The sequence below is a fragment of the Sebastes fasciatus genome, chromosome 10, assembly GCF_043250625.1.
Source record: "Sebastes fasciatus isolate fSebFas1 chromosome 10, fSebFas1.pri, whole genome shotgun sequence".
In the NCBI taxonomy this organism is placed as follows: Eukaryota; Metazoa; Chordata; class Actinopteri; order Perciformes; family Sebastidae; genus Sebastes; species Sebastes fasciatus.
In genome coordinates this window covers 30243430-30255962 of record NC_133804.1, presented here as the reverse complement: position 1 = coordinate 30255962, position 12533 = coordinate 30243430, and the positions used below count along the sequence as shown (strand labels likewise).

General features: G+C 39.2%; 1 protein-coding gene across 5 annotated transcripts in view; it reads right to left on the bottom strand.

The window, feature by feature from the left end:
- Positions 1-12533, bottom strand: part of diaph2 (diaphanous-related formin 2) — a 449753-nt gene that overhangs the window by 424804 nt on the left and 12416 nt on the right. For 3 of the 5 annotated variants that reach the window (XM_074649329.1, XM_074649331.1, XM_074649333.1), the window contains one exon: positions 4175-4357. In XM_074649329.1, coding sequence (XP_074505430.1) covers positions 4175-4357 — 183 coding nt within the window. Of the gene's footprint in view, positions 1-4174; positions 4358-6220; positions 6254-12533 lie in introns of all 5 variants that reach the window. The other 2 variants (XM_074649328.1, XM_074649330.1) reach the window with 1 other exon arrangement.

The window sequence follows — 12533 nt, the reverse complement described above, 5'->3', positions numbered from 1 at the left end:
CTCAATCCAACTGAGCAGGTGTTTCACTCACTAAAGACCAGCCCCCCAAAACAAGCAATAAGTGAAGATGGCTGCATGACAAGCCTGGCAGCACATCACCAGGAAGATACCAAGCATATGCTGAAGTCTGTGGATGTGGTAGATTTCAGGAAGTCACTGAGTGCTAAGGGTTTGCAACCAAATATCAAACATGTTTATTTATTTTAAGCTTCTGATTTGGCCTGTAAATTGTGTTCACCCAAATTTGGGAGACAATGTATAAAAGTGAAACAATTCCTATATGGTTTATCTAATGTACAACTTCATAGTCATTGCTTTGTTTCACCTCCAATGTGCTTGGGTACAGAGCCAAAACAACAAAATACCATCCATCCATCCATCCATCCATTATCTGTAACCGCTTATCCTATTCAGGGTCGCGGGGGGGGGGGGGTACACCCTGGACAGGTCGGCAGACTATCACAGGGCTGACGCATAGAGACAGGCAACCATTCATGCTCACATTCACACCTACGGGCAATTTTAGAGTCAACAATTAACCTGCATGTCATGTCTTTGGACTGTGGGAGGAAGCCGGAGAAGCCGGAGAAAACCCACGCTAACACGGGGAGAACATGCAAACTCCACACAGAAGGGCCGCGGGTTTGAACATGCGACCCTCTTGCTGTTGGGGCGACAGTGCTAACCACTGTACCACCATGCTACCATGCAGCCCAAGCAAAATACCAAAACAACAAAATAACCAGTGTGTCACTGTCTTTCTACTTCAGGACTATCCTGTACATAAATAAATAAGAGTAGGGCAAGAATTCAAAGATCCTGTGGTGCGATGTGGCTGCAAACAGCCTAATCCAGAGTGCCATAGGCTTCAAATCACAGAAAACTGCAATTAATGGCTAGCATCAAATATGTCTGAGCCTGAAATGGATATGAAGAGTCCAAACTATTGGGAAAAAGTGGCTCTGAGAAAAGTAGAAGACGTATAAAAAATGTTTTGCTCCGACTGTGACGAATCGATTATTTTGTCCACTACCCTCGAGTCTGATCCATGTGTGTGCAAGGGCACACACAGTAACTCTCCTGTGGGCCGGTTTTAATGTCCTGGTGCAGAGTGTAACTGCTGAGGGATCACATAGGAGCTTATTACTAGGAGTGTTCATCCTGACAATGGTGCATAGAGAGGCACATAAAACTAGCCACAGCAGCACTGCATTGTGACATTGTTCTTTCCCTGGTCCTCTGTCTCTGCGAGCACCTCAATACCATACTCTACTCTTGACAATGAGAAAACACTCTCTAAAGAATGTTAACAGAAACAAATTGGCACTGGATTGAAATCAATTCAATCAATCCTAAATAAGGATGTCATGCTCTTGGGGGTTTTCATGCTGACAGACAAGTAAAAGCATCATTTGGGTAAAAACTGCCATGACTGCTAATGGCCACATCAGCACAGATGTCTTAAAGTGCCAATATGCTGCGACTATTGACACACAAGTCATGCCATCAGGGAGGTTTGTCTGGATGGAAAGTCCATGTTTCTCACCAGATATCCCACCTCTGTTTTCCTTTAATGGTCCTTTTACAGACCATAAAAGTTTAACTGATTATGAAAGAGGTTTGTGTTACACCACAGTTTAGTGTAAAGGTTTTTTAGAGCTTACTGAATGCTGATTTAATTAGTTCACATGTTATTTTGTGTGCTACTGTGTTCCTGGGTTGAACCTCGTGGATTGGAGTCTGCTACTGCAACACAGCTGCCTCCTTAGTGAGATGCAAATACCGGACATTTCATCAGTGGATTTACTGCTGTGCATTTTGATGAGGGGCTCTGAATTCCATCTGTGCACATCTTGGGAAATACAATGACAGGACAGGACACATTAAAGACATACACTACACCCAAGACACCCAAGGCAGTGCAAGTAAATATTTTTCTCATGCATTATAATCGTTGTAGTTTAATGACTGTACTTCTGCTCTCAATGGTTAGCTTTAAAAAATCTAGAAAGAGTTCATTTGGTTTTCCTTCCAACTGAGTGTACCATCCTATATTTTCCCAGATCCCTTTGATGACCTTTCAGTAATAGGCTATGTGCTATTTAGGCTTTGAGATACAAAGCGCAATGTGTCAACCACTTTCCAGTGAAAAATATTTTCACTTTCTCCTAGTCATTAATGCACAGTAGGAGGTCTCACTAATATGGCATGGGTCATCCCTTCATGTGAAGCAGGCTAGACATCTAAGGCTGTGGCATGTAGCACCATAAAAAACAATCAATAACAGAATGGGTGTAAAGACAACAAGAGCCAAATTGTGTGTGTGTGTTTATGACATTAAACGAGATAGAGATAGAAAGAGATAACTGCTGAGGAGAAGCTACTCGCATCAAAAGAAACTACCCACCACTTTGCTGCATCAAAACAGAAAAGTTTACAGTCTATGAGAGCAAACGGTGGTGGCTTCAAAAGTACATAAGTAAATTACCCTTTTCTTTTTGATTTCATTACTAATTATACTCCCCAACCCGAAGTGTCAAGGCCTGTCAAATGTCAGAGCAGCAAACATGCCTTCTGTGTCGTCTGTCACTGAGCAAATTGAAGCCTGGGTTTAATGTCACGCCGCTGTGAGCACAAACATAGTAATTGAGAGGTGAACTGAGTGACAGGGATGAGCACCCAGGCAAGAAAACACTGAGCAGTAGCCTGATGAAAAACCAGGAGCACTGGTCGCATTTCTCTGGCCCTGGCAATAAAGACCATTGTATGAGAAAAAAGGAAAGGCAGGCACCGTACCGCGCACACATACACACTCAGAGACATTATCCACAATAGTACACACAACCTATGCAATGAAGCCAGAGTAATTCAGCTCCAAACTTCAAAGAGATGGGCTGAAAGCTTTTTGTTAGATTTCAATCCTTCAGTACATAAGGCCAAAAATGCATTTCAATGGAGAAAATCACAAGTGTGACAGAGCTTTGACCCCACAGATGAGTGCGAAGTGAATTTCAAAGTTTCGTGTTCTTCTGACAGTGGCCTAGGGAATACGTAGGTGGAGCCCTGCTTCACAAAAGCTTAACATCTGAATGTAAAATGTGTTTAGCTTTACAATAAATACTGTACATATACTGTCGGTTGCTCAAGTCTATTGTGGATGAATTTAATATATACTAGATGCTATATTTATGTAAAACTGTAGCATTGTACATCCTCTAAAATTAAACTTTGAATTGCATATTTGTGAATATATTTCACACATTTTAATAGCTCTAGTCAGGGTCAGTCATCAAAGAAGAGGTCCTGCGTAACCCCATGAGAGGGCACTGTTTCATGGCACCATGGGAGTTGTGTACACTGCTTTCTGGATATGCTGCTACGACCAGGCAATTAGTTGTGTGTGCCGTCGCCCGAGTATTGATTTGCGGGGGCTTTAACCAATATTTACATCATTTCACAAACCTGCAGTTACATCAGTGGTTTTCAATCGTACATTGGGATACCGAGCACTGATGGTTTTCTAACCTATATGTCATAGTTAAAGAGGAAAGAATATGACACTTTTCAACATTATCTTTATAAATCTATATATAAACTTACGCCCTGTGTCTGATCCCAGCTCTGTGCGTTTGTGTGACTAAAATCACAAGTACTGGAGCTTCGTTTGTGGAAGCAGATGTTTACATGCAAACTAGTATTCCTGAGTCTTGGATTATTTATGTAGAGTATGCAGATGTAAACATCATATCCTGGTTTCAGATCTAATACTGTGATACATTTTGGTAATCTTAAACTTGTTCATTTAGCTACAATAACTGTAAACCATGATAGCTTGATTGGAGAATTTTATCAGGACAAATTATATGGCATTCATTATCATCCTTTTTCGCATGCCTGGCAAAGCTTAGTTCACAAAACAAAAACCTCATCAGCATAAGATCTGTGGGTAATATATTGATACCAAAACGCTTTTCAAAGTCAACTTTCTGCATGGTCAAACTCCTTATCACCAACATACACTACATCAGCTGTTTTTCTACTTGTGTGCCTCTTTGCACAGATTTATGAATCAATTTAAGATTTCATAATAGAGTGTTCATTATTTATTATTCTGTGGCAGCTGTAATAAAACTGTTAAACAGAGGAAGCACTGCAAGAGAAATACAAAGCTCACCATCATCTTCTCAAAGAGGTCAATGATCTCCTTTTCCGAGAGGTTCATGGAGCGGTCGTCGAAGAAGGGCTGAGGAACAGGTAGTTCCAGCTGAAAAGAGAGGGGATCTGTTGGGTGCTGTATAAGGGGCTTCTCCTTCTCCTTCTTCATCCCTGTTTTCCTGAAACTGGTAATACGATCCCGCTGAAAGAAAACAGAGTGTTTGAAATATTAAAATATGGCACTGCTAACAATCCTGTTCAGACTAGGCCAAGTATAAGGCCCACAGTTTTTGGTTATTGCTGATTTTCACTGGGGGGAAAAAAGTTAAATAAGTAGACTGGTTTAAACTGCCTGTAACCCAAATTTCATGTTCCCACACACCAAAGAGTTCTGTTTCCTGCTTTCAGAGGACACTGTTCACCACAATTTACAGTAAATAGGATCCTCTGATGGCAAGGACAGCTCAGAATGTGTGTCTGCTAACCACAGTGACAAAAAAATAGGGAATAAAATGCAAAAGAGCTGCTGATTTTGCTTCAGATCAGCCAGGATCCTGGCAGGTTTATAAAAGAGCAATTCCAGACAAAATTTTGTATGGATGAGAAGCATTGCTGTATTGACCTCTGTTGTGGACACAACCTTGTATTGTGATGTGCTGTACTGCACAGGATGGGGACAGAGAGAGGACCAACCATTATATGACACTCTTAGCATGGAATTAAGCCGGGGTGTAGTTACCTTTTAAAAACAAGACATGTAGACAAGCAATATAGTCACACAGGTGGGACCATGAGGCTGTAATGCTCATTATAAACCAGAAAACAAGTTATTGTTACATTTTTTATACTATTACATCCTTCCCACTAGTGGGGTGACAAATGTTTGTCCTGAAGGTGGCACAAAAGGTAAGGCCATGTCCTAAATCAAAAGGGTTCACTCTTTAGCAAACATGGCATTGTTCTTTGTTAGTATTTGGCTACAGGGTGGCAATAGAGACACGGTCACTGTGATAAGCCACTATTGAGAGTTTGGATATTTTTTGGTCTGCATTTTAAAGTGAATAGGATGAATTTGCTCATCAAATGCCATGTCAGCGTCACTGACCAATAGTGTTGGAACGACAAACGGTAAAACATCGCCAACTGTATGAAAACTGTATGAAACATATCAGGACTTTACTTACCATCATACCCACAGGATTACCTGGTTTGTGCTCATGTTATTAGAATAATATTAGCATACAATAACAACTTAAGCTCACTGTGATAAAACCAGTGAGGTTCAGTTGACTTCCCTTGTTATATTCATCAGTTGAGGTTATTCTGCTGAATGCAGTATAGTTAAGTTTAGTGTGAAAGCAGAAAAAGTACATGAACTACATGCAACCAGTCAATGTTAGTCATATTTAGTAAAAAAAATGGAATGGGGAGGGCATGCTGAATGAATGAACACATATAAATGAAATGGAAAGACAAACATGATGACGTGCATGATGTCACAACTATCAGTTTGCTGAAATATTACTGGATGGATCAAACATACTGTGTGCTAACACAAAAACAGCATGAGCTTCTAAGTGTCAAAGTTAGGCTATTTGTTAACTAAGGGTATTAAAAAAGCCCCAGGCAGAAACATCTAATCGGAAGTGCGACTGATAATTGCACACTAAATGATATATGAGCTGCTTATAAAGTATAAATGCTATGGGCTCAATTTTGTTCATTATGAAAAATGTAGGACGTTTGTGGTGCTAAATAAAAGCACCACGGAAAATCATTTGTCATTTACACAGCACTATGGAGGACCACAACAAATAGCAAGACAGGTTTAAGCCTTTTTTGTTACTGTGTAGTTACATAAACTGTCACACTTTATAGTAATACTAGAGGCAACACATCCTCAGTTTTACATGCACTGTTTGGTTAAAATATTAAATGAATTAATTCACTTCTGGTACATTCGGTCCATCCACATATTTCTGTGATAAGTCCCATGCAGCCATGACAAAACATGAGATGATGCAAAACAAATCTAGTCACACCAAAATTAAACCAAGCACCTTACCATATCATCAGCCAATGTTTTTATGTGTATGTTCTGTTGGAGGGAGGGCACAGCGTAAAAAAACAAAATCCAACAGAAAATGACAACACTGCAAAGTGCACAGTATGTATCCCATCGGAAGTGCGCTCACATGTACAGTGTCCTCTGGATACCGTCTCATTTTCCACTCAGAATCAAAATTAAGTTTCCAATTAACATGTGCACAAATGCACTTGTATGAGAAGACAAAGGATATGACGCTAAATATCTTAGAACCACAGCTGGCACTGGCCAATTCTTATTTTCTGTTTTCCAATGAGGGTATGAGCATATCCTGGACACTGTACATGTGTAAGATGTGATAATACTTGATGATCCCAAATAATAGGGTTTAATTGTATGTTAACATAAGTGTGTGTTCAAGAGTGAACATCCCCAGCACACACACTTTAAGACACATACCAAACAAATACATAAAAGGAGACGTATCATAAAGCACCTACAGACATATAGAGCACACCTGTTAACGAAACCCATTGAAAACTGAAAGTTAGTGCTGCTTGGTTATAGTTTTGTGTATCCCAAAAACAATACACTTTGGCAAAGCAATATGTTACAGCCTGGCACAGTTAACCACCAAAAGGTTATTTTTATCTCTGTGTGTTCAAAAGAGCATCTCTTGTAGTGACAGTTATTATAAACTCCAGTCAAAGAAATTTCCAGCCTCAAAATATCTGTTTGCTTGCAAATAAAATCTTAGCTTCCTCACAAAATGTTACCTCATATAACAAAATTATAACCGCAACTTCTCTTTACTACAGATGTTAATCTTCATCTCAGACACAATAAGACAGGCTTCTGCCAAAGGCTTGTGGCTCGGCAAGGGACAGCCATTTGAAACACACCTCAAATGGGAAGCAGTAGCAGCACTGCCATATGCTGTGGCGCTAGGCTGTGAAGCACTAATGAGTAGGGAGATGTGGGGTGGTGATGGCCATAAAGCCTGCCTCCAGCCGCAGATTCCTCTACTATTCTAATCAGGAAACTACTGATGCTGGGGCAAGCAAACAGATTGGCTCTAACCTGCACCTCTCTCTGTGCATCTTCATCAACTGTCGCTGTGGGCAACACTGAGCAGGCACTCAAACTGCCATATCTATCACTAGTTTTGTCTGCAACAACTGATCAACAGTTGGGAGATAAAGCTATGAGCCACAGAAAACAAAGATTCAGTCTCTATGTGCTGGCTTCATGTGTTGCCCAAGCTGTTACTTCAAGTCAACATAACAAATATGTAATATGCATCCAGAATTATGCACAAAGGGATCTGCATGCGATGTCCAGGTATTTGTTTCACCCAACGTAATTTGTGTCCTTTAATATAGCCGCACTACTTCCCACCATATCTGTAAAGCTAAGGATTTGACCAGGGCAACAACTTTTCCCACTTCTAACTCAGAGAGTATGTATCATTAAGCCCAGCGTTCTCTTGCAGTCTAAAACTGCGTGAAACAATAGCTAATTTTCAAATGGAGTACTTAAACATTTTCTAATCAATTTAACAACAATCAAACCACTGTTTGGTTAATTGCCTTGACTTGAGGGCCTTTCCTTGCCCATTATCTTGGCAACATCGCAACAATGCAATTTAACATCTAACAATTAAGCTTGCATGTCCTCTGGGCTTCTCCCGCTTATTAAAGTAAACTTTTTCATCATAATAAATGTTTATTACCAAACACATATTCCTCTAAATAACCTAATCAAATTAGCTCTGGGTCCCTCCTTAATCAAATATGATTATGACTCCATGCAGATCTTTAAAAATGAAAACACAGAGCAATATCCCACAACTTGAGAGTCAATTTGGGGACACAAAATCATACCGGTGTGCACATTTCACACAATAACTTTTTAAATTAATATTACAAACCACGATTAATGTTAATATTACATTAACTCATTTAGATAATAGCCTTCCATTGATCTTAGTTTCATTATCAAATTCCACCTGTTCTCACATCCAAGATGGACAAGGGACAAAACTTTGTTTCAAATTGGCTACTACGGTACAGCTTTTAAATAGCAATGCCTGCTTTTCTCAACCAATTTAACTAGACCATCTGTATGATGTCATTTTAACTCACTCACTGGAACTATCACTATAAAATCAGTAGCCACGATGCCTCTGTAAACGAGTTTAGAGGGAAATTAGGTTTTACTTTAATTAGTTCTAATAATAACAAAGGATTACTGTGAGCTGGCAGTACGGACTATAATGTAATGTGCTATTGACAGTTCATGGAAACTTCATGAAACTATCTTGTGTCCCTGTTTAATCAACTGCTCAGTTCGGCTATAGGCTAGTAAGCGTCAGCAGCACTTACACCTTTTTTGTCAGTGTGGCAAAAACAAATTCACAAAACTCATGTTTCCTTGGAAAAAAAAAAAAACTTCCCAATGCTGAGGCAAGAGCTGCAAGAAATATAGAAATTCTTTGAATTTATTATTAGCCTCGTAAACTGGTACACTTTACCGACCACGTTAGGTGTTCGTTTGTTTAATAAACTCCAAAGCTATTTGTTGCTTATTCAGAAAGTAACAATTATAAATGTAGTACACTACTAAAGCACATCTCATTGCTGCAAACACCAACAATTAAGGGCATTGAAGACGTCTTACAGACACTGCTCAGAAGAACCATGAGGCAATAGACTATTATTATCTCATCAGAAGCAATAGTGATTGACAGCTGTTAGACACAGAAGCCGTAACTGCACTTTACCCCCAACGACAACAACAAAAGACATTAAGAGATACAAGCAAAATGAATGACCAAGGTTTCTTTCCTCACTAGTATAGCCAAGTACGGACAAGCACACAACTAGTCCAATAAGAGGACACTTAAAGTACTGTATATTGGCTGTTAATTAGCAACGTACTGTGCTTTCATATAGGTGAAAGCACAGTTAATTTATGTCCTAGACAGAAAAATAAATAGTGCTGATGCATAATGTGCAATGTGAACATGACAGGAACTTTGTAGCCTCAGTCAGTAGGGACGACTTAAAAAAAAAAGAAACCCCTACACAGCATTGTGCAGTGCTCTGGATAATTCGGATTTTAATTCTGACAATACAACGTTGCAGTGTGGACTTCTGCTCATTTCTAATGCATTACTAACTTCAGTGGTAAAATTAATTTGCCTATTGTGACAACAAAACTAAAAAGTGGAGGAGAACAATACAGATAAAGCACACAACACTGAAGACTACTGTTTTTGTTCAAACAGTTCATTGGAAAACTTTGCCAATTTGCCACAGCTTGTGAACATGACAGCACCCTAAAGCACAGTAACAGTAGAAAGCATGAAAGATGCAGAGCCACATGCAGTGATCGCAACACACCTTAAACTCCTAAAGCTCTTTTCGAGCCAGTCACTGTCAGCAGAAAAAAAACAGAAGTGATGATAAATTTAAAAAGCAGCTTACCATAATGCAAAGGAAGAATTGTCATTCACAAAACTCACAGCATGGCTTGAATATATTCAAGGGTAAAAAATGACTGGAAGGGAATCTGATCCACAAAGACGGTGCATGTGTCTTTATACAGACTCCACAGTGATAGCTGATACATGTCTGTATTACCAAATCACAGATGAGATACATATTTAAGATGTAAAAAAAAAACATTATGCGTTGTTCTGAATGTCAATATCAAGGGCTTTTAAATTTGGGCTGTTGCTCCGAAACATTTCAATAGGGTGCACCAGAGCTCTTACTAGAAAAAGGTGCGACGCCCTGCATATATCAGATTACAGATCTGACAACATAGACTTTAATTATTAAACCATTATCTACAGATACTGTATGTATTATGTGCATGTGAGCTGTTTTTACACTGAAGAACAACTGAGCTCCACCGTGACAAAACCGTTGAAGGCAAACTTGTAGTTACATTAGAGACTAATGTTTGTTAGTCATAGCCATAAACATCGAAATTACATAATTTCTTTGTGTAATCAGATAGGACGCACAGCATTGCTCAATTTTGGGGGAGTGGCATTAGACAGCACCAAATACCAACCAAGTAACTGAATTAGACAGTCTAAATAAATCATTTGTCTAAATTAATCTTATTACAAAGTCTTCTCATTGGCTATCTTGGTAAACTCAGAGAGGTAGCGCCCTGCACAGCCTACGCTGCTACGAAAGATTTATGGAAGCATGAATCTAACATTTATCCTTCTTGATAAAATCTATCAAATTAATCTTTGTGTTTGCACTGCGAGTGTGCCCTTTTCAAGCAGAGCAGAGAAGGGGGCAAAAGAGGGGGGAAAAGGGGAGAGCGTTTATCTATTTAGAATATATTTACTATCAGAACTGACTTCGGCAGCCAGGTAGAAATGCAAATACGCTACCCCAGTGTTCTCACTCACAATATGCAAATAATTCTTCCAGAACATTAAATGACAGTAAACATCTGTTTCATTTGCACTACAGCCTTGAGTCTCATCTTTATTCAAACTTTGGTAGATGTGCTCATCTCTCCAGCTCCAGGGCCTGTTCCAAGAAGGTGCTTCTCTGAGTTGTCTGAATAACTTTGCAGAGTGAAATCCTCGAAATGGTTCTGAATTTTATTCATCAAAACTGAGATAATTCAGTAAACCTGCTTCTTGGAACAGGGTCCCGCTCAGTTGACAACAAAACAGCTTGATGGGGATGCACATTGTTAATAAATGATTCAAAACAACCATTAATTAACCATTATTTTAATTGTGGTAAAAAACCAGGACCTTTGAGAGTTTTACAGATATTTGACGGGGACTCTGGAAACCAAGCTTGAAACCGAAACAATCCCGGACAAACCAGGACAATCCCGGACATACCGGGACAATCACGGACATACCGGGACGTCAGGTCACCGTAGGTAGCAATTTTCAAAATAATCGCAGTCACAATGCAGTCAATCTTTCCTCAAGCACCAGAGAGGTTACATTGCCACAAATAAGATTGTGTCAGACTTATGAGGGCATATAAAAAGTGGTCCAAATCAGAATTGGTAATGTCAAAATCAATGTGTGTATTTCTGATCAAACTGTCATTGTCTCGCATATGAGTTGGGCTGCTTTTACCTGCAGTTAAAATAAAGACATCCACATCCGAAACACTTCTGTCTGTGAGTTAGTCAACCCAAACGGGAGTAAAACTGAGAGAGCAGAGAGTGGATTCTGAGTGCTAAAACAGCACACAGGGAACACAGTGTTGTAACTGTAGGCAGTGCCACAAGCATCCACATGTGGCAGCTAACACACAAACAACAAGAGACACAGCCTCTTATCCCAGCACAGAAAAATCTATCACACACACATATAACATAATGGCACACTTGTTCTCTCGGTAAACTGGATTAGGAACAATTTAATCAAGCACAGGATGTTGTCATTCTCCTAAACAAATAAATTAAGTCTTGACAGATTACGTACAGTCTTGACTTTCAATTCTATAAGTTCAAAAAACATTTCAGAACATGTAATTAATTTGAAAAAGAGGAAGAAAAACACAATAAAGAATGCACTAGACTTTCAGAGCTGAAGTGCCTTTAAAAGGGCATGAGTCTGTGGTAGCGTTATTATTTCAGGAGAGTGCTGGTACTGTTTACAGTTTCCTAAAACAGCTACTATTGAAAGGGGGAAGCACACAAAAGCCAGTGGAGCTAAGACTTGAATGGCACCGCACTGGATGGCCCGACCATGTGACTGCAGACTAGCACAGCACTGCCCTCAGGTTATCGCTGTCTCTGTTGAAAGCAAATTTGTAGTACTGTACCCTTGAGGGTTGGCATGAAGCGCAGCTATTACAAAAGTTGAGGTTAGTAAGAAAGGTTGCAAATGTCAGTGTATCCTAGAGATCTTCTTAAATTGTTCATGACATCACAAAGAAATATAATTTATATTTACAGACTATTGTATTATAAGAAATCCTTATTAAGAAATTAACTTGTTTTAGCTACAATTACAAATCAGGCTTTTACTGTGCATTGTTCACATCTATTCAACCAGTCTTTTTCTCTAATTACTTACATGTGAACTTATGATCTTGTATCTATAATCTGTTTGCTGAATATATATTAGTAATTAGAGTGCTAGCTAGATAAACGTTTTTTAAAAATAGTCAAATTCCAGTGACTGAAAAAAAGTCACATACATCTGTGATATACTACATAACCATTTACTTAATTGTGTGTCTTATTAAGATAAGATGACTCATAATATCCCTATGTCAAGCCTTTTTCATTAGACATGCACCAGGCAGTGCATCAAGTCTCCTCTGTG